Consider the following 20,686-nt stretch of genomic DNA (forward strand, 5'->3'; position numbering starts at 1 on the left):
ACTTTATATTGCAAAAAAGAAGTAGGTAGTGTCACATATGTAGAACCAAGTAGAATCATTAAATAGCAACTTGGTAAATCTCTTGGCGTTATACACAATTAAAATTTTTTTTTTAAATGAAATTTATTGATTAATCAAATTTGCAATACAGACTCCCATCATGTCATTCAAGACTAGAGATGATACCTTTTCTAGTGGAGAGTCATACAAAGTAATATCAGAATTTAACTCAAATCCTAGATTAGCCATAAAATCAGCAATCTTGTTCCCTTCCCTATATATATGACTTATACTAATCTCCCAATGCCTACTTAACAAGTCTTTAATTGCTCTAATTACATCTAGATTAAAGCAAAGATGAGCAGAAGAAAAGCTGATCGCCTAAACCACTGCCTTATTATCAATTTGTAATTTAACTTTGCGAAAATCGCCTTCCCAAGCCAGTTGGAGACCTTTGTAAACCCCCCACAACTCCACACGATAGGCTGAACTTGTATCTAACTTGCATGCATATCTCACTAGCCAAGTACCATGTGTGTCTCTTAGAACTCCTCCAATAGAAGCAGTCCTTACTACACTCTTGTACACCCCATCCTATTTCATTACCATCCATTCTTCTGGTGGTGGTGTCCATCCTACTAGGATCTCCTCTTGTCGACTCAAACCCTTACTTAGCAAGGGAAGGGTTGTCCATGTGTTATGAGTATCCACAACCGTGCTTTTGATTATACTCAATTGGCCTTCAATGGAGAGTTCACAACCTTCAAATATAGACAAGTTTCGCCATTTCCAAATATACTAGCACACTATACCAACAACAATACTCCAGGGGACATCAAAGGTATAGAGATACTTAAGACTAAAGTTCTTAGATAGCCAATCAATCAATGGTGCTTGGAAGAATTGATTAATACCAATTTGAGGCAATATACACCTCCAAAGAGCCTCAGCTATAGGGCAATCTCTAAACAAGTGGAGACATGTTTCCTTAACACCATGACAATGAGGACATGACCCATCTGATGAAAGCCTATGTCTAACTCTTTCTGCGTTTATCAAGATGTGTTTGTGTAGACAAAGAAATAGGAAAAAGCAAATTCTTTGGGGACTTTTCCAATCCCAAGCCAAGTTCCACATTTTTTTGTTCTCTACTTGACTAGAATCAACAGGACTCCCTAATTGCTCATATGTTAAGGAAATAGTAAAATATCCTAAAGGAGAAAGAGCCCAATAAGGCATATTTGGTGAGGCCGATAAGGTGGGGGGAATAATGTAAAGGATTTGATTCACCACTTCGACTAGTATGGTAGCTGCTAACCTCTCTTTATTCCAATCTCCATTAGGCATGATATAATCCCTTACCTGTGCACTTGGGTTTAACATGAAACCTATATCTGTTACAAAATTAATCAATGACACTTCACTTACCCAAATATCGATCCAGAAATTAACGAGAGCGTCATCCCCAATTGACCATCTCACATGTTTGATGAATTCACCCCATAATCTACTCATTGATCTCCATACATTTGAACACCCACAACACATAGGATCATTTAAGTAACTTGCTCTACTAAAATTATATTTTTTCACAAGAACCCTTACCCAAAATGCATTAGGTTTAAAAAGCAGTCCCTAACATAATTTTAGAATTAAAGCATCATTCATCAAAGATAATCTTGGAATGCCTATCCCTCATTATGACTTAGGTTGACAAAGTGTATTCCACCTCACCAAATTTACCTTCATGTCTTGACTTTCACCATGCCACAGAAAGTTTCTACACAAACATTCAATTTTTTTAAAAATTTCTAATGGGATAGAAATTGTTTGCATTATGTATAGAGGAATACTCGAAAGAACTGATTTGACAATTGCTAAACGGCCTGCATAAGATAACGATGATGCCTTCCATCCACTTAGTATGCTTTTAACTTTATCAACAAGATACTTATAAATGCTAATACTCTTCTTGCCTTTTAATAAAGGGACTCCAAGATAGTTGCCCACATTTTTAGAATAAGAAAGCCAGAACAAGCCACTAGTTGATTAATTACCTCTTTAGATACATTCTGTGAACAAAAGAAAGTTGATTTTGCAATTCTCACCTTCACTCCTGAACAGGAACAAAAATCATCTAAAATGTCTTTTATTACCTCAATCTGGACTTCCAAGGCTTCCGCGAAGAGTATGAGGCGTCAACAAAAATAAGTGAGATAAAGCTGGTCCTTATCTACTCAAACTAATCGGTTTCCACACTTTCTGATTGATAGCTTGCCTGATACCATGAGCCAGTCGTTTTATGCACAGCACAAACAAATAGGGGGCTAATGGATCTCCTTGTCGCACTCCTTTCGAAATGGAGAATTTATCCAAGTGCCTCTCATTCCATAATATTTGAAAACTACCATTGTTCCAACTCCTAATTAGAATATCAATAATGGTGCTTGGGATTCTAGCTTCCACGAGTGAATCATGGATAAATTCCCACCTCAATCAGTCGTAAGCTTTCTCCAAATCAATCTTAATCATCATCTAGCCCCCCTGTCCCTTTTTTTTCTGAAAAGAGTGCACTACCTCCTTAGCAACAATTATATAGTCAATGATATGTCTCCCAAGAATAAAATTGGCTTGTGGTTCATCTATCAATAAGCTGATATACGATTTTAATCTATTAACTACCACCTTCATTAAAACTTTGAAAGTGACTGGCAATAAGTTAATGGGTCTGAACTATGAGATATGCTCAAAAGCCCCAGTTTTGGGTATCAAAGCAATCAAGGAATTATACATTTTATGACCAATCTCTACGCCATTAAAAACATCTTGTATATGTTCCATTAGTTTTTGTCCCATCACCTTCCACTGTGATTGAAAAAAAAGAAGCAAGAAAACCATCCAAACTTGGTGCTTTAAGGGGTTTCATCTCTAACAACGCTTCTTTATCTTCCCCCTTGCCAACCGGATGACTAATAAATTCATGAGCTTCCTCAAGTAAAATGGGGAATTTATTCCAGATAGGGTATGGTGGGAGATCATTGCCTTCTTTAGAATATAAACTTTGAAAAAAATCCACAACATGCAACTATAATTGCCTTTGATCATTACACCATTCATCATTTAAGATCTTGAGACGTAAAATTTTTAGCTTGCAGCTTCTTTTCTTCACTCGAAGATGAAAGTATCTGGTATTACGATCACCAAACTTCAACCAGTCCGCCTTAGATTTTAAAATCAAAACGCTCCCTCTTACAGGTTGGTTGAAATATTTAAATGAATATATGTTAAAATTTTGATAGACTATAATTCTAATAATTTTAGATGTATTTTCAATCCTCTATAATTTTTTTTGAGGGACTTAATTCAATTAGAAAGGAATCAGAAAAAAGAAGGTGCAAAAAATTTGTAATGATACCAACATTTTCGAGGGATTGTATCCGTTGAAAGTCGACCAATTGTCGAGGGAATATAACCGTTAGTTATGTGTTAATTTCTTATTATATTTTCATCAAAATTTCTTCATAAATTCTTAAATATATAAAGTTTAATCGGGCTGTCTCTTTTAAATTGAAATCCCTAGTCCCCAAATTCCCTCCTCTCCCTTTTTGCTAATCACTCCGCTACGCCAGGGTCTTTCATCCATTCCTTGTGCCAAGCCATTGCTCCCTCAAAAATATCTCCTAATCTCGATGCCTTTGTTGTAAATTTTTTTGGTTTATGAGTTCGCTGAGTAATGGTAGGAATAGTTAAAAAGATATATTGTGATTTGGAAGTAGGAACACATAATTTATCAGTGACTCATTCATAGAGGTGTCTAGTTCTCAATCAAAACTCCAAAACTTTCCTAGGTGAAACTTTATTAGACTTACTATGCCTGAGTAGCTGTACCCACACTATCAAAGAAATGCTTCACAAGAAAACGATGATTGTGACAACATGGAAAAAGATGTGCTCAAGGAAATATGTTGGGTTGATAAGGCAGAGTTAGTCAAGAAATCAGAAAAGAAAGAAATAAGAGAGAGAGATGTGTTTTAGGCAGAGAAAATAGAAAATGAATAGTCATCTTTGTTGAAGAATTTGATCTTAATCTAGTAGAATTAATGTTGACTTAGTCTTAAATGGAATTTGGTGGGAACAAACAACTTCAAAAGAGGAAGAAGAAGCAGTCACATGTAAGACACTCATGATCACTATAACTTTACCAATCCGTTTAAGTAAAATATCCTCACTTTTCTAAGTTTTGATTGAAATTACACGAACGTCCATTAGTTTTTAAAATGGACGCTCTGCCCTAAAAAAAGTTTCTCTGGACACATAGTTCTAACCGTTAGTCAACTATTAGTATTTCTGTTAATTTGATTATGCGATAAAGGTATAAAGATAATTTTATCCTTGATTAATTTTTAAAATTACTATTACATAATGTTATTAATTTTTATTTATTTATTTATTAATTAAAAAAAAAGCTCCCATTTAAGGAACATGAAAGCTCCCTTAGGGAGCTCGGGGAGCCTGATCGAGGCTCTCAAATGAGCACAAGGTGCTCCCCTCCTTTGAGGAGCACCGATCCCTTGGGAGCACTGACCGGTGCCTTTTTTTCTTTTAGGAAGTTGAGGAGCACCGATCATTTTTTTATTTTTTTTAAATATAATAACAATTTTTTAAATTAATAAAGAAAAAAGGGTATTTTAGTCTTCTCATAATTTCTATTAACAGTGTTTGCACTCTTGAGAGAGTGTCTTGCTTGAAATTTCAATTGAAACTTAAAGGTGAGGGTATTTTACCCATGCATTTATTATTTCCTTAAGGTTTTAGTGAAATGCTGAATTTGGTGTCATCTAGCAAATGGTTGTTATGTTACTTCAACATAGGAGTTCATGCCGTTTTAGTTATTAGGTTGTCGAATGGCTGTTAAAGCCACATGCATTTTTATTCTTGTTGTTCTGTTATTTCTCAAGGGAAGAGTTGTAGAGCATAAAATTCTATGAGAATCTATTGCTTTTCCATTTTTCTAAATTCTAGGATGAATGTACAAGTGTCATATCATTTGCATTTAGGTATTTACACTTGAAAGGAAAAAGAATTTTTACTGCTCAGCAATTTCTTCATTCTACGAATATTCTTCTTCTTCTTCTTCATTCTTCTCTGAAAAAAAGTTCTCAGTTCTTCATACCTTTTATAAATTTATTCCTTTTTCTCAACATGGTATCAAAGCTTTGAAGCATCTTAAGGGACCTAAGATTATCTTTATCTGTCTTTTTCATTCATGCTTGATACTCTTCACTTGTGAGTAACTTAGCATTAATGGCTTTTTCCAATTTTAAATTTCAGCTCCTCTAATTTTCATAGGTGAAAATTACCCCATTTGGACTATGAAAATGAAGGCATATTTGAGGGTATCTGATCAGTGGGAGGTGGTTGAAGTAGAAGGTGACCCTTCAATTTAAAGGCATGCAAATCCGACAATGGCTCAAATCAAAGAACACAGTGAAAAAATAGCAGAAAGGTACAAAGCACTCTCCTGTGTACATTTTGTTGTCTCATATTCAATTTTTACTCGAATCATGGCTTATGATGATTTTAAGGAAGTTTGAGATAGACTTAAAAAAGAGTTTCAGGTAATGATCATACAAAGCAAATTCACATTTTGAATTTGTTGAGAAAGTTTGAGGTACTGAAAATGATGGAGGATGAAAGCATTAAGGACTATGCAAATAAGGTAATGAGGATTATGAATAAACCGAGATTGCTGGGGAAAGCTTTGATTGCAAGAAGAATTGTGAACAAAGTATTGGTGAGCTTACCAAAGAAGTTTAAAGCTAAGATTTTATCTTTGGAAAACTTCAAGGATTTGTCAAGAATAATAGTGACAGAATTGATGAAAGCTTTGCTAGCCCAAGAGCAAAGGAAGGCCATAAAAAATGAACACTCTATTGAAAATGTCTTAGTAGCTATAACTAAGGGCTTGAGAGTCAAGGGAGGTGGTTCAAAGAAGCTCGAGGGAGAGGGAAACAAAGCTAATGATGGCAAGCAAGGTAAACAAAGTTATAAACATGCTCTTTGCCCTCACTTCAAAAAACCATACCAGTAAATATTGCTAGTATAAACCTAATGTCAAGTGTAGGGCCTGCAACAAGTTAGGGCATGTAAAAAACGTTTGCAATGCCAAATAGGCTAGTTTTGAAGAGAAGGCTACCATTGTTAAGCAAGGTTATAAATGAAGAACTCTTATTCATGGCTAGGATAAAAGCTAATTCAATGATGAAAAATTATGGCTTATTGATAGTGGATGTTCAAATCATATAACTGGAAATGAAGAAATGTTTACTAATTTGGATAGAAGCTTTAAGGCTCAAGTAAAGATTAGAAATAGAGTGTACTTGAAGATTCTAGGCACGAGCATTATTGTGGTTGAGACTCTTTCAAGTACTAAATACATTACAGATGTCTATTATGTTCGTATTGATAAACATTATGCATTATTGTTTAAAGACAAGTATTGCACAATTTTTGATCCTACTGATGTAGAAATGTTAACCGTTGAAATGAAGAATAAGTGTTATCCATTAAACTTGATAGACATTGAGCATAGGCCTTTTGAAAGTAAAGATAATGCCTCTGATCTCTAGCATAGAAGAATGGGACATGTGAACTATGGTTCCTTTATGAGAATGGCCTCTACTAACTTAGTAGAAGGCCTTCTAGTTATAACTAAGTTAGAGAAGCTATGTGAGATATGTCAATACGGAAAACAAAGTCGCAACCTTTTCCAAAAAAAAAAAAACAGATGGAAATCAAATCAAAAACTTAAATTGATACATACTGATATCAGTGGACTAATAAGAACTCTATCATTAAATGATAGCAAGTTTTACATAGTTTTTATTGATGATTTAACTCGATATTGTTGGGTTTACTTTTTGAAACAAAGTATGAACCTTTGAAGAACTTCATTAACTTCAAGGCCTTGTTTGAGAATCATGCAAGCCTTAATATCAAAATTTTGAAAAGTGATAATGTGTCAGAAGATGCAATTGCAGAGTTTAAAAAATGCTTGATGGAACTTAGTGTCAATCACCAGCTTACAGTAACTTATAACCCTTATCAGAATGGTGTTTCAGAAAGGATGAATAGGGCATTGGTTGAAATGGCCAAATGCATGATGTTTCAGAAGAAGTTGACAAAGGAATTCTGGGTTGAAGTTGTCAATATAGTTAACTACATCTTGAACATGACTCATACCAAGGCATTGACACACAAAAATCCTTATGAGATGTGGCATGAACACAAACTTGGTGTTTCTCATTTAAAGATATTTGGTTTTTTTTGTTATGCAAAAATTCCATATGAGAAAAGAACCAAGTTTGATTCAAAGTCACTATTGGCTATCCATCTTGGTTATAGTGAAACATTCGATAGCTATAAACTGTATGATATTGAATCAAAGAAATTGTTTGTCAGCAAAGATGTGAACTTTGATGAAGGGTAAAGATGGAACTAGGAAAAAGAGTTAGTTGAAAGCTCAGATAATGTGATTAGTACTCATGATGTTCAATTCCAAGATGATGAAGAGTCTTTGGCTATTGAAAATGGAAAACTAGCTGTTAGGGGTATAAGATCACTGTAAAAGATTTACAACAGGTGCAATGTAGCCATAGCTGAACCTATAAACTTCAATGAAGCTTCTTTATATGAGAATTGGAAAGTAGCTATAGATGTAGACATGAATATGATCAAGGAGAATGGTACCTGGATCTAGTTGACAGACCAACGGATCAAAATTTAATTGGGGTAAAATGAATATTCAGAACCAAACTGAATCCAAATGGATCAATTAATAAGTTCAAAGCCAGGTTAGTTGTGAATGGCTATGCATAAGTGTATGGTGTTGATTACTTGGAAACATTTGTCCCAGTTGCACGACAGGATACTATCAGATTACTTGATGCTCTAATAGCTAGAGAAAGATGGAAATCTGGTATTTAGATGTCAAATCAACTTTTCTAAATGTTTTTTAACTGAAGATATTTACATTAAGCAACCAAAAGAGTTTGAAAAGGTTGAATCGACAAGTAAAGTCTGCAAACTGATTAAACCCTTTATGGTCATAAGTAGGCTCCTCGAGCCTAGTATGAGAGAATAGATGATCATTTCAGAAGCCAAGGCTTTAATCGCATTACAAATGAACCTACACTTTATGTGAAGAGTTCAAATACTTTAGTTATGCTTATAATTGCCTTATGTAATGATGATTTACTCATCTTTAGACCTGATAATAAATTCTTGAAAGTATTCAAGCATCAAATGATGAATGTTTTGAAATGACTTATTTAGGGCAGATGACTTATTTCTTAGGGATGGAGTTTCTGCAAGTTGCTGATCAGATTTTTATGCATCAGACTACGTATGCAAAAGATCTGTTAAAGAAATTTAATATGAATTCTTGTAAAGTTGTAAACACTTCACTCACCACTAGGAGTAAGCTAAGCAAGAATGATGGTTCTTCTAAGGCTAATGGCATAGCATAAAAAAGAATGATAGGCTCATTGCTATACTTGTTTGTAACTCAACCAGACATAATGTTTACAACAAGTCTAGTATCCAAGTTCATGCAATCTCCATTAGTGTTGCATTTCGTAGCTGCAAAACTTGTTCTTAGGTACATCAAAGGTGCTTTGAACTATGGCTTAAGGTATAGTAACAAAGATAGTAATGAACTTCAAGGATATAGTCACAGTGATTGGGTTGGTTCAATTGATGATTCAAGAAGCACAATTGGATTCTATTCTTTTTTGGTAGTGCAATTTTTCTTGGAATTAATAAAAAAAAAGTAGTAGCTCAATCATCAACTGAGGTTAAATACATTGCTATTGCTTTAGCAGCTAACCATGCTTAATGCTTAGAAAAATTCTATCTAATTTAGGTTTCAACTAAAACAAAGGCACTTTGTTGAAGGTTAATAATCAGTCAACTATAACAATAGCCAAAAACCCTAAGCAACACGAACGTAAAAAGCATATTTGTCTCAAGTTTCATGCCTTAAGAGAAGTAGTAAAGGAAGGGAAATTCAGCTTGAATATTGCAATACTAATCTTCAACTCACAAACATTTTTGTTAAGGGTTTAAGTAGAGACAAGTTTGAATTTCTGAGAACTGAATTGAGAGTTTACCAGATAGAGACCAAGGATTTAAAGAAATGGGGGCATTATTTATAATGGCTGATTTTTTACTTGTAGATGTCATGGTTGAGAAAGTCCTTGCTAGCTTCTTAGTAGAAGAATGTAAGATAGATCTAGGAGTTTATGGCTTGGATACCAATAATGGAAGAGATTATCAAGGGGAAAAGTTGAGACTTAAGAGGGACATTGCTACAGTAGGTATTCATTGGTTATAAAACACGACTTTCCTAGCCTTAAGGGTGGCAAGGTGGCACGACCTTTTAGCTATGAGAATTCCTCTTAAGACTTGAACAACTCACATATGTCAACCCCTTCAATACTAATATTTAGACGTCTTTGAAATCGAAACCTTTTTTTGATGCACAAGATCCATCTAAGATAGCAAATGCAAAGCATACTTAAGGATCTGAACTCACGAGAAATCTACACTTACATTTTCTTAGTTAGTTACTAGAAAGGAACAGAAATATTTAGAAACTCATGATAGAGAGAAAACACAGGATTTTTATTACTTGAGCTTGTTCTGCCCCATTCATTACAAGAGACCTCATTTTCTATATGAAGAGGAGAGAAATGAAAAACTTTCTATAGTGATCGAATAAGAACACAAGTACACACAATTTACATATTTTACTAAAGTGATGGACACGTTTATCACTGCCACTTAAAGAAAGATATTATCATACTTTAATAAAGAAAGATACTGATGCACTTTAATAAAGAGAAAACTATTGGTCATCTCTAATCATAGTTTGTTCCTGGGTCAGAGGATTTGTTGAGGTCCTCAATCATCTGCTTTTTCCTCTCTCTATAGATGTACATGTGTAAAAATGATGCCTCGGGGTCAGTATCACAATGTTCGTTGCATATTTAACATCATAGTTTTGTGGAAAGTAGTGCAACGTTATCTTCATCAATTTCTCCATAATCCCAAGGTTTTAAGACCATTCATGGGGGTCAAGGATTCCTTCATTATATGCTTTAAATGCCTACATGATTTGATCGTAATAAATTCCAAATGTTTTTAGAAAATAATCCCAGGACAATTCAGTTTCCAAGGAAGGCCAAATGTGATCTAGGATAACCCTATTGTGTTGGCAGACGCATCTTTGGAACGTCCTGTATTCTTGGTCCAACTCTCTGATATTACATTGGAGAGTTCTATAAACCCATGTAGAAGGGAATGCTCCGCGCTGAGTAGCTTTCCCATGAGTGACAAAGTACTGAGGTTTGTACATAATGAATATGATCATTTTGTTCCCTTTTTCATCCTTTGAAGTGACAAGTTCTTTCCAATGAGAAATAGGGTAGAACCATGAAAGAAAATCCACAAAGCTTTTCCTCCATGCTTCTATATCGTTAAATAATGCCTTTTCTAAGAATTTCAATAAAGTCATGATGTGAAATTGGATGCCAATATGATATTTATGGGTTAAATACCATAACATCCATTTTAATTCATCAAGAAATTCTATAAATTCATAAAAAGCCTAATCCCCACATTACAGAAGAATTGGTCAAAAAAGCCCTTTTGAATTTACATATAGCACCTAAATCATACAAATAGAAGTTCAAGGAGAACTTACTAAAGTGGCTTTTCCCTTTTACGAAGGCAAAACTGATTCATGCAAGAACCTAAATTCTCCTCGATTAATTTTCTGATATCATATATATATATATATAAATAAATCCAAACACAAAGTTTCCAAACAATATGAACCATACTATTATATATTACTACTAATGATTGCACATTTTACAAACTCTTAATTATTGCCACGACACATTTTGCAACTCTTTATGTTGAATATAAATCTTTTGTCAAAAGATTTTTCAAAGGAGTTAGTGTCTCACTTTAATCAAATGTATTTAAGATAATATGCTTAGAGAGAAACATCCGTAATGATTCTAACATGATTAATCTTGAATCTTTTTGATTTGGAGAATGAAAATTTGATTTTGAACTTACCTTTTTAAATAAAATTATATGCATCAACTATTAAGTTATACACTTAATCTCAAGTCTCAGTTAAATAATATGTTAAACTTGTTTAATAATTTGATTATGGATACCTTTTATGTTTTTTCTTTTCAAAAGATGCGCAAACTTACCTAGTTTTTGCAAGGTGTGATACACGGATCCTTCTCCTTTATGGCCAATGACACGACTAAGATAATAGCACGGCCCTTCCTTGTAATGATGCCTGCTTGGAGTTATTGGCCATGCAACGGTCAATTTGTGCCTTTCTTTTATTGGAACAGCCTTGACAAGAATCTGAAATCAAATCAAAATTAGACAGCTACATCAATAAACCTTTCAAGTTTCAACCACTTATATGATTTTGGTGCTTTTAATTCAAGAAACATGCTCCAATTTAATATGTTTGTTCTCTTGTTAAATTAAGAGTAATTGACATTATTATTAGTCCACTTGGCAACAACAACATATTCATTTTTCATCATACCATTAGATGTTCTGACTTGAAAGGCAGACCCGTAGATTGGAAACCACGTTGGTTGGAGTTTCGAATAGCTTGGAACTTGTTCTCCACCAAGCTTTGAATTTCATCAAGGCTTTCTAGAATTCCACAACAAATCGCGTTATGAAAAAAGGAAAATAGAACCAAAGAAATCGTATTTGTTGAAAATTTAAGCAAATCGAACATTCAACTCTAAGCTTTTCTGTATTTTGTGGTAAGAGCATTGCTAGTAAAACTATATATGGCAAATTACAAGCAAATTTAGATTTTCCTTTTTCTACTTTTATTTTTCGAATGATAGGTAACAGAACATATGAATTTTATATGAAACTATTATGTTTGAAACAATATTTTGTTTATATCATATGCTCAATTTTAATTTAATAAGACTTTTTTTCTTTTACTATTTTTTCTCAATCAATCAAATGAATTTTTATTAAAATCAAACAGAGTTACATAACCTAGGCAAGCTAGTTCATTAGCCTGAATGGCCTTGCAAAGATCCCGCACATTGCAAACCTAAAATAATAAGTGTACGTTTGGTTCACAAAATAGAATGAAGTGGAATGGAATAGGTATTCTATGACAATATAACAAAATAAAAATAAAATAAAAATATTATTATGTAGTTTGGTTGACGGAATAGGTAAAGGTAGAATTTGCTATTATGACATATCACAATGTTTGGCTGTTAGATATAATTTTGGAATAATAAAAGAATATATTATAAAAAGATAAAAATACCATTTATTATAAAATATAATTACATGTTTATTTTATTTTATTTTTTAAATATTAATAATGTATAATTTATTTAAAATATTAATATTTGATATTTGAAATATTAATATTTTTAAATATTAATATTTTATTTTTAATTAATCATTAACATTTTAAAATATTATTTTTATAATATATAATTAAAAACTTAAACTTTTTATTATAATATATGATTATCTATTTTTTTATTTTATTTTTTAAATTAATAATTTTTAATTTATTTAAAATATTAATAATTGATACTTTAAATATTAATATTTTATTTATAATTTAAATATTCTTATGGTTAAAATATTAATAATTTTAATTATTTTTAAATTTTAAAATATTAATTTTTTATAATATATAATTAAAAACTTAAAATTTTTATTTTAAATTCTTTTTTCTTTTTCTTTCAATTTTCACTTATAAGGGACGGTTTTGTCTTATTAATTTTAGAAGCTATTTCCCTACCCATGGAATAGCAAATGCCATGGGGGAGGAGGTTGGGATTAGTTAACCTTTGATTTTGGGTGATCTTGGGGAAAAGAGATTACAAGAGAATGGCTATTCCTTGGGCCCTTTGACAACCAAATGAAGGAGCAAATATTTCTTGAGAATAGAGGGTGAATGACTTAACTATTTCCCCAATCGAACATGCTATAGTATTTCTAACACACATAGCAACTGCCAATAAAACTCGAAATAGAGGCTAGGGATAACCTTTCATTTATCAATCAAACGTTGCACAAAACATAATAGTCTAGTATTTGACAATGAAGCCATGAATCACCACATTCCACAAACAATTCTCCATAAACACAAAAGAAAGATGAAAAATGCCATGAACATATCAAATAATGTGGTTACCACCATGCATAGAACGTGTCACCTCGTTCTACTCCAAACAGTACTAAAGAGTCAACCAATGCAGGAGCAGAGGGAAAAAGGGTTAGTAGGGGTCTTTGCCTGCTCCAAAAGTTTTAAAATTTTACAATTTCTCTTTTTTTTAAAATTTTTTTTTATAATTTTGGTCCTACTTTTTAAAAAAATTTGTTATAGTTTTGCCCTTACAAACATTGAACTTCTAGTATGATTGTTTTATAGAAATTGTTTTCGCTCCTCCAACATGAAATCCTGGCTTCACCACTAAGCTAATGTATTGTCTTCTCAAAATATGTGACAAAAGGAAATATCATCAATATTTCTACATAAGGTGTCTAACTCGTTAGGTTTTCCATACTTTCCATGGGCAAAGTTTGCTCTCCTTCACCTTTGAAATTGTAATTTTTGAATTAAACTCAACAATGAGCCCATTAGAACCCACCTATGAAATAGCAGCAAACAATTTGATTGCATAGAAAATAGCCATTATCTCACATAATTTGAGCCTTGTATGCCCAAGGGATCATAAAACACTCCTCGTACTTGCCCATTTGAATCTCAAAGGACACTTACCCATCTTGCCGATTCAAGTTTACCATGAGCCTGGCTATCCACATTGAACTTGAGCTCTGAAGGAACATAAATACTGATCGACCTAGGTACCTTGCACACTGCCATTGGATTAAGCTTCCACTTTTCCATCCACCACCTATTCTCCTTAATTTTTCCAATACTTTTATTAGCCTTAATCCATAACATCAACTACATTTTGATGAGGAAGATAATTTCATCACCATCTCATTTCTTCCCATTAAAAATAATCTTGTTATGGGCCAACCACAAGGATCGAAAGGATGACTTGCACGCTGCCATCCAACAGGATTTGATTCTCTCACCAAACCCATAATTATCCCATGACTAAATAATACCCTTTATCGTTTGTGCCAACACCCAATCAAGGCTTTATCATCTTAGTATTGCACTCCATAACCACCAGCTATATATAGTAACATGAACAAAAGTGGTCACATGTCTCTTCCACAAAACTACACCTACAACAATATAATTTTCCACTATAAAGGGTACCCTTATGCAATCTAAGAATTTCTTTGTAGATACTATTTGCAGAATTGCTAACCATAAGAAGGATTATACCTTTGGAAGCATAGACACCCTCTAAAATGTCTTTAAATCACACCTCTTGTTCACCTTATGCGTAAAAATTATCAAGAGTGGGAAAGAAATGCTTAATAGAAAACTTTTTTTTTAATTATGCAGCTAAATCAATCAGTCATCCTTGTCATTCTGTAAAACCACCTCTTAAAACAGTCTAAGGAGACCTATATAAGTCAAACTACCAATCATATAAGCTCTTTCGAAAAAAGATATTTCACCTTTTTATAGTAAACAAATCACATACTATGCACTCTTTATTCATGTTATAGAAAACAATTGTGGGAAAGATACATTAAGTGGGTCATCGAATAGCCATTTATCAAGCAAAAACAAGCCTCTTCGTCATTGCCATCACCCATCTACACCCTTTCGTAGCAAGATGATTCTCTACCCCTTCTTGATTTGCAAGTTTAACTATTTGTCATCACATCATAGACATATTGGCCATATATTTGATGAAGGAACCCACCAAAATTTGTCCTCTTCATATTTCTTTACTAGTAAATGACTCCATAACATGTTTTTCCTCCACTCCATATCTCCACTACTATTTCCCTAAGCGGGCAAGATTTTTGCGCTATAGATTCGCATTGCCCAAACTACTCCTTGCCTTCTATTTGCACACTACTTGCCATTTAATTTTTATGATATACAAGGGAAATTCTTTATTCCTGATGGTGCTTCAAGGGGAACGATTACCATTTGAAAGACGAGTTTTTTAAGCTCAAATCTTGTTTTATGTCTCAAAGATTGATTCCTTTCATATGGGTTATTAAAGAACTAAATTTCAATTGTGGGTTTGAGAATATTTATACATTAAATGACAATAGTGCTAGCCAAGCCTTATGAGAGTAGCTTACTGACATTCTTATGCCATGGTGCCTCATGGGAAATTTTAATATTGTGAAAAATTTCAAGGGCAATATGAGAATTTTTGTGAATCTTTTAGTGCTAACTTCATTGAAGGCGCGAAGTTGGTTGATCTTCCATTAATTGGCAAGAAATTTAGTTGGTGCAACAATAGTTTTGTCCCATCATACAATAAACTAGATACATCAAAATTTATTTTAAAAATTTCCTTATTCTCTGTCCAACGATAATCCAATTTTGTTGGATATTGATGGTGTTAATTAAGGTCTAAAACCATTTTGTCTCCACCACCATTTGCTTATGGTAGATAGCTTTCAAGGCTTGGAAGTTGAAAAAATCTGAAATATCTCAAGAACTCTAGAATTTGGTTATGGCTTAAAGAAATCAAATTTGCCATTAAACAATGGAAAAAGTAGGATTGCAATGTAGATCAATTTTAGATTAGCAAGCTCGAATATGCTATTCACAATTTACACCTAATGTTACAAAGAGGAAGTATAAATGACAACATTAGATTGCAAATCATCGTTGAGAAGGCCAAGTTATGACAATTCTATAAAGCTGAGGAAAGATGATGGCAATTAAATCAAAGGCTAAATAGTTACTTCAGAGAGATATGAATAATAATTCTTTTCATTCAATGGCCTCTGCTAGGCAACAGGCCGATTATATTGGAAAACTTATGATTCAAGATGAGATGACCAATATCATGTTTCTCTTAAAGATGAAATTGCCAAACACTTTGAGACCCTCTACAACCAAAATAATGCTGTCAACTAAAAGGAGTTCAATTGTAATTTCAAACCCCTTAAGGAGCAAAGTGCTTTATCTTTGGCAAAATCCATTTATCAAAGCTAAAGTTTTAGAGGCCATCAAAAAGTGCATTGGCAACAATGTGTTAGGTTTGGATGAAATAACCTTAAAACTTTCCAAGAAATAATGAGAAATGTTGAAAGGTGATGTAATGAAGTTTGTGCTAACCTTAGTTGTTTGATTGAATTTAGACCAATTAGTTTGGTGAGGAGTATTTATAATATTTTTGCAAGAGTCTTGGAAAACCATCTGTGAGTTATGATAAAGGAAGTTGTGGTGGTTAGTAAATTTGCTTTCAAAAGGTAGACAAATCACAGGTTGTTTTTTTATTGCAAAAAATGTTATTAATTTAAGAAGAAGAATGATTTAGGAGGTTTGTTTCTTAAATTCGATTGCAAAAAAGCTTTTCAAGTGTGGATTTGGATTTTTTAGACTTGGTAATGAAAGAGATAAGGTGTGAGAAGAGATGGAGTGGATCGACCAAGACCAGTAGTTCATTGACCTCTATTTTTCATCTCGTGAGTACAGTGCCCCCATGAAACAATTTAGCTTGAAAAAAAGACTCCGATAAGAATGTCCTCTTTCCCTTTTTTTGTTTAAAATCATTACCGAGGCTTACACTCTATTGATGAATAAAGTTGTCTCAATTGACATATTCAAAAGAATTACTATTGGGCACAATAGCTTTGAGATATCTCACATGTAGTATGCCAAAAATACTGTTATCTACTATAAACCGACCTTGAATGACTTGTTGAATATTAAGAAGTTTCAAGTTATCACAAGTCTAAGAATCAACTCCCAAAAGAGTTGTTTATATGGTATTGGTGTGGATTAGCATGCTTTAAGGTCTTAGTCTAACAGAATTCTTTGTCAAGTTAAGACCCTTCCCTCAATGTACTTAAAGCTGTTGATCTTTTGAGAATATTTATAGGAGAAAATTTCATAAAATAGATAAATTGAAAATAAGGAATGATTGATTATTTTCACTGCTGCAGTAAGTGTATTTATACACAAATATTGAGAGGATAAGAACAAGAAACAGTTAATCTAAAAATAAGGGATCAAAGACAGCACAACTTATTTAAATAACTACTACCTTTTAACGGCTCACAACATGTGGCCTTTATTCTAACATAAAAAAAACTGCTTAAGGATAAAATTCCAAGTCATGTGTTTTGACATATGGACATCCTTATCTTTGAAGTGTTGATGTCATGCTCTGCAACTGAGACTTTAAATTCCATTACACCTCCTTTAAGTCGACGTTGCCCATTCCCAGTTTGCTTTAAAGCAACTCAAATTTTTCTCTACATAACCCCTTAGTAAAAATATCTGCTATTTGATCATCAGTACCACAGTAATTTACAACAACTTCATTGTTCTTCACAACTTCTCGTATTAATTGGATCTTTAGCTAGAGCAATAGCAGACTGATTGTCTAACCAGAGAACAGTTGGATTTATTTGTTCAAACTTCAAATCCAAAAGTACCTTTTTAAGCCACAGAGCTTGATTTGTTGCAGACGCAGCAGCCACATACTCTGCTTCAGTAGAGGATTGAGCAACAATGTCTTGTTTCTTTGAGTTCCAACTGAACATAGCACTCCCAAAAGAAAAACAGTATCCACTGGTGCTTTTCAAATCATCATAACTCCTAGCCCAATTGCTATCACTATACCCTTCCAATTCTTTATTTTCAACTTGTCCATACAAAAAACCATAATTTAGAGTCCCTCTCACATACCTCAAAACTCATTTTGCAACAGTTAAATGAGTCTTTACAAGTGATTGCATAAATCGAGAAAGTAGACTAGTGGTATACATTATATCTAGCCTTGATGCTGAGAGATATAGCAAGCAACCAATTAATTTCCTATATTGAGTGACATCAACCAAAGTCCTTCCATCATCTTTACACAGTTTGGTTCCAGTAGCAAGCGGTGTAGACATAGGCTTACAACCTTCCATCTTAAATCTTTTTAACAGCTTTCTTGCATATTTTTTTTTTATGCAAGCAGATGAAGTCTGACCTTTGCTGAATTTCCAAACCAAGGAAATAACTCATCTCACCCAATTCACTCATATCAAACTCGGATTTCATTTTATTTTTGAAGCTTTTCAAATCAGTTTTATTCGGTCCAGTTATAAGTAAATTATCTACATAAACTGAGACAATAAGTTGGATTTTACCCAATGAACTCTTCACATATAAGGTGGGTTCACTTTCACTATGAAAGAACTTGTTACTCCTTAGATAGCCATCAATTTTTTCATACCAAGCTCTTGGTGCCTACTTTAAACCGTAAAGAGCCTTGATCAATTTACAGACTTTGTCTTCTTTGCCTTTCTCAATAAATCCTTCAAGCTGCTCGACATAAATATCTTCACTTATAGTCCCATTTAAAAATGCAGATTTAACATCCATGTGCCAAATCCTCCATTTTTCCCTTCCTGCAAGTGCTACAAGAAGTCTAATGGTGTCATGCCTTGCCACCGGAGTAAAGGTCTCAAAGGAATCCACACCATGGATTTGAGAAAAACCTCTCACCACCAACCTAGCTTTCAATTTATTTATTGAGCCATCAGAGTTTAGCTTGGTTTTGAAAATCCACTTTACACTGATAACTCTTTGATGTTTTGGTCTATCAACCAAAATCCAGGTTTGGTTTCTTTTAATCATTGCCATTTCAGCCTCCATAGCAAGTTTCCATTGTTCATCAGATGCAGCTTCAATATAGGAACTTGGATCAGTTATAGCAATGTTACATTGCTCATAAATATCTTGTAAAGATCGAGTTCCTCTTACTGGTATGTCATCGATATTATCATCTAACTCATGTCCTACTTCTTCTTAAAAAACATCCAGGTTTACCGCAACATTATCATTATTATTTTCTGCAATTTCATTCTTCATCCAATTCCAGTGAAGGTCTTCATTGAACACTACATCTCGACTTATGAAAACTTTCTTTGTTTCAACATTAAACAGTTGATATCCTTTCGAAACACTGCTATAACCCAAGTTGATTGAGATTTGGGTTTTTGAGTCCAGTTTGGTTTTTTTCTACTGGGGAACTTGGGAATATGCAATGAGCCAAATACTTTCACATTTGAAACAAATGGTTTATATCCATGCCAAACTTCAAATGGTGTCATTGAATTTAAAGCTGTAGTGGGTATTAAATTTTGCAAAGTCACAGCAAAATTTACAACCTTTGCCCAAAAGTATTTTGGCATTTGTTGCTCAAATAATAAGCATCTGACCATCTCCATAATAGTACGATTCTACATCTCGCTTACACCGTTTTGCTGAGGACTGTATGGTACTGTAAGAAATTGCTTGATTCCTTCTTGAGTTAACAAGGCTTTAAACTCATTAAAAGTGTATTCTGAGCCGTTATCTGATCTTAAGGCTTTGATTTTCTGATCAATTTGCTTCTCCACAAGAACTTTGAACTTCATAAAGTATTGAATGGCTTCTGACTTTTTCTTAAGAAAAAATATCCAACAAAACCTACTGAAATCATCAATAAACAAAATGAAATACTTGTTTCCATTGAGTGATAAAGTGCCAGTAGGACCACAAATATCAATATGTATGAGTTGCAACCGATTCGTGGCTTATGTTTGACTTTGTTTAGGAAAAGGATGCCTACTTTGCTTGCCCTGTAGACAAACTTCACATGTTTTCTCAACTTCAGTAATTACTGGCATATCCTTGACAAGATTCAAAGATCCCATGTTCTTTATCGACTGATAGTCGATGTGGCCTAATCTTCTGTGCCACAACCTAGCTTCATTTGAAACACATTTATAAGCCCTATGATTTGCTTCATTCAAATTTAATGGGAAACATTTGTTTCTCATTTTTACAATTGTAATTTCTCTACCAGATAGGTCAAAAATAGTGCACAATTCATCTTTGAACAAAAGTGAAGTTTTTTCTTTCACTAACTACCTTACACTTAGAAGGTTTTGAGTAACTTCAAGTGCAAAGCAAACATTTGCAATGGTTTTCATACCTTTCTTAGTAGTGATACCAACAGTGCCACGACCTTCAATCTCTAGCAAATTTCCATCTCTAATTTCCACAGTTGACTTGTAAGCTTTATTTAGATCAAGAAAATTCTTAATCTTACCTATAATATGCGTGGAGCAAGCACTATCAATCAACCAAATACTGTCTTTTTCTAAGTCATTTGATTCAATAACCATAAATAGTGTTTCTTCAGCATCTTCTTTTTGTTCCATAATTGCAGCTTTTTCTTCAACCCCGTTTTCTTTGTTTTTGCAAACTTTTTCAACATGTCCCTTTTGATTGCAAGCTCTACATTTTACATGAGGCCTGTACCAGCAATATTTCTCAATGTGATTCTTCTTTTTACAATAGAAACATGGTGGAAATTACCCTTTCTTTCCTTGTTTCTTTTCTTCATACCTCTTATCTTTGTCTTTCTTCTCATGTTCAGACTTCTTGTGACTTCCACTACTGGTTCGTTTGTTAACCCTTCTTGCAGCCAAG

The 20,686-nt window shown here is 33.4% G+C and overlaps 1 protein-coding gene across 3 annotated transcripts in view; it reads right to left on the bottom strand.

Annotated features, from left to right (window-relative positions):
• The window catches only part of LOC18598935 (insulin-degrading enzyme-like 1, peroxisomal), an 88,801-nt gene that overhangs the window by 46,123 nt on the left and 21,992 nt on the right, over positions 1-20,686 (bottom strand). For all 3 annotated transcript variants that reach the window (XM_018120656.2, XM_088806071.1, XM_088806070.1), the window contains 2 exons: positions 11,645-11,757; positions 11,292-11,454 (listed from right to left, as the gene is read on the bottom strand). In XM_018120656.2, the coding sequence (XP_017976145.2) occupies positions 11,292-11,454; positions 11,645-11,757 (276 nt within the window). The remainder of the gene's footprint in view (positions 1-11,291; positions 11,455-11,644; positions 11,758-20,686) is intronic.

Source organism: Theobroma cacao, chromosome 5, assembly GCF_053813885.1.
Source record: "Theobroma cacao isolate CCN51 chromosome 5, ASM5381388v1, whole genome shotgun sequence".
Lineage (NCBI taxonomy): Eukaryota > Viridiplantae > Streptophyta > Magnoliopsida > Malvales > Malvaceae > Theobroma > Theobroma cacao.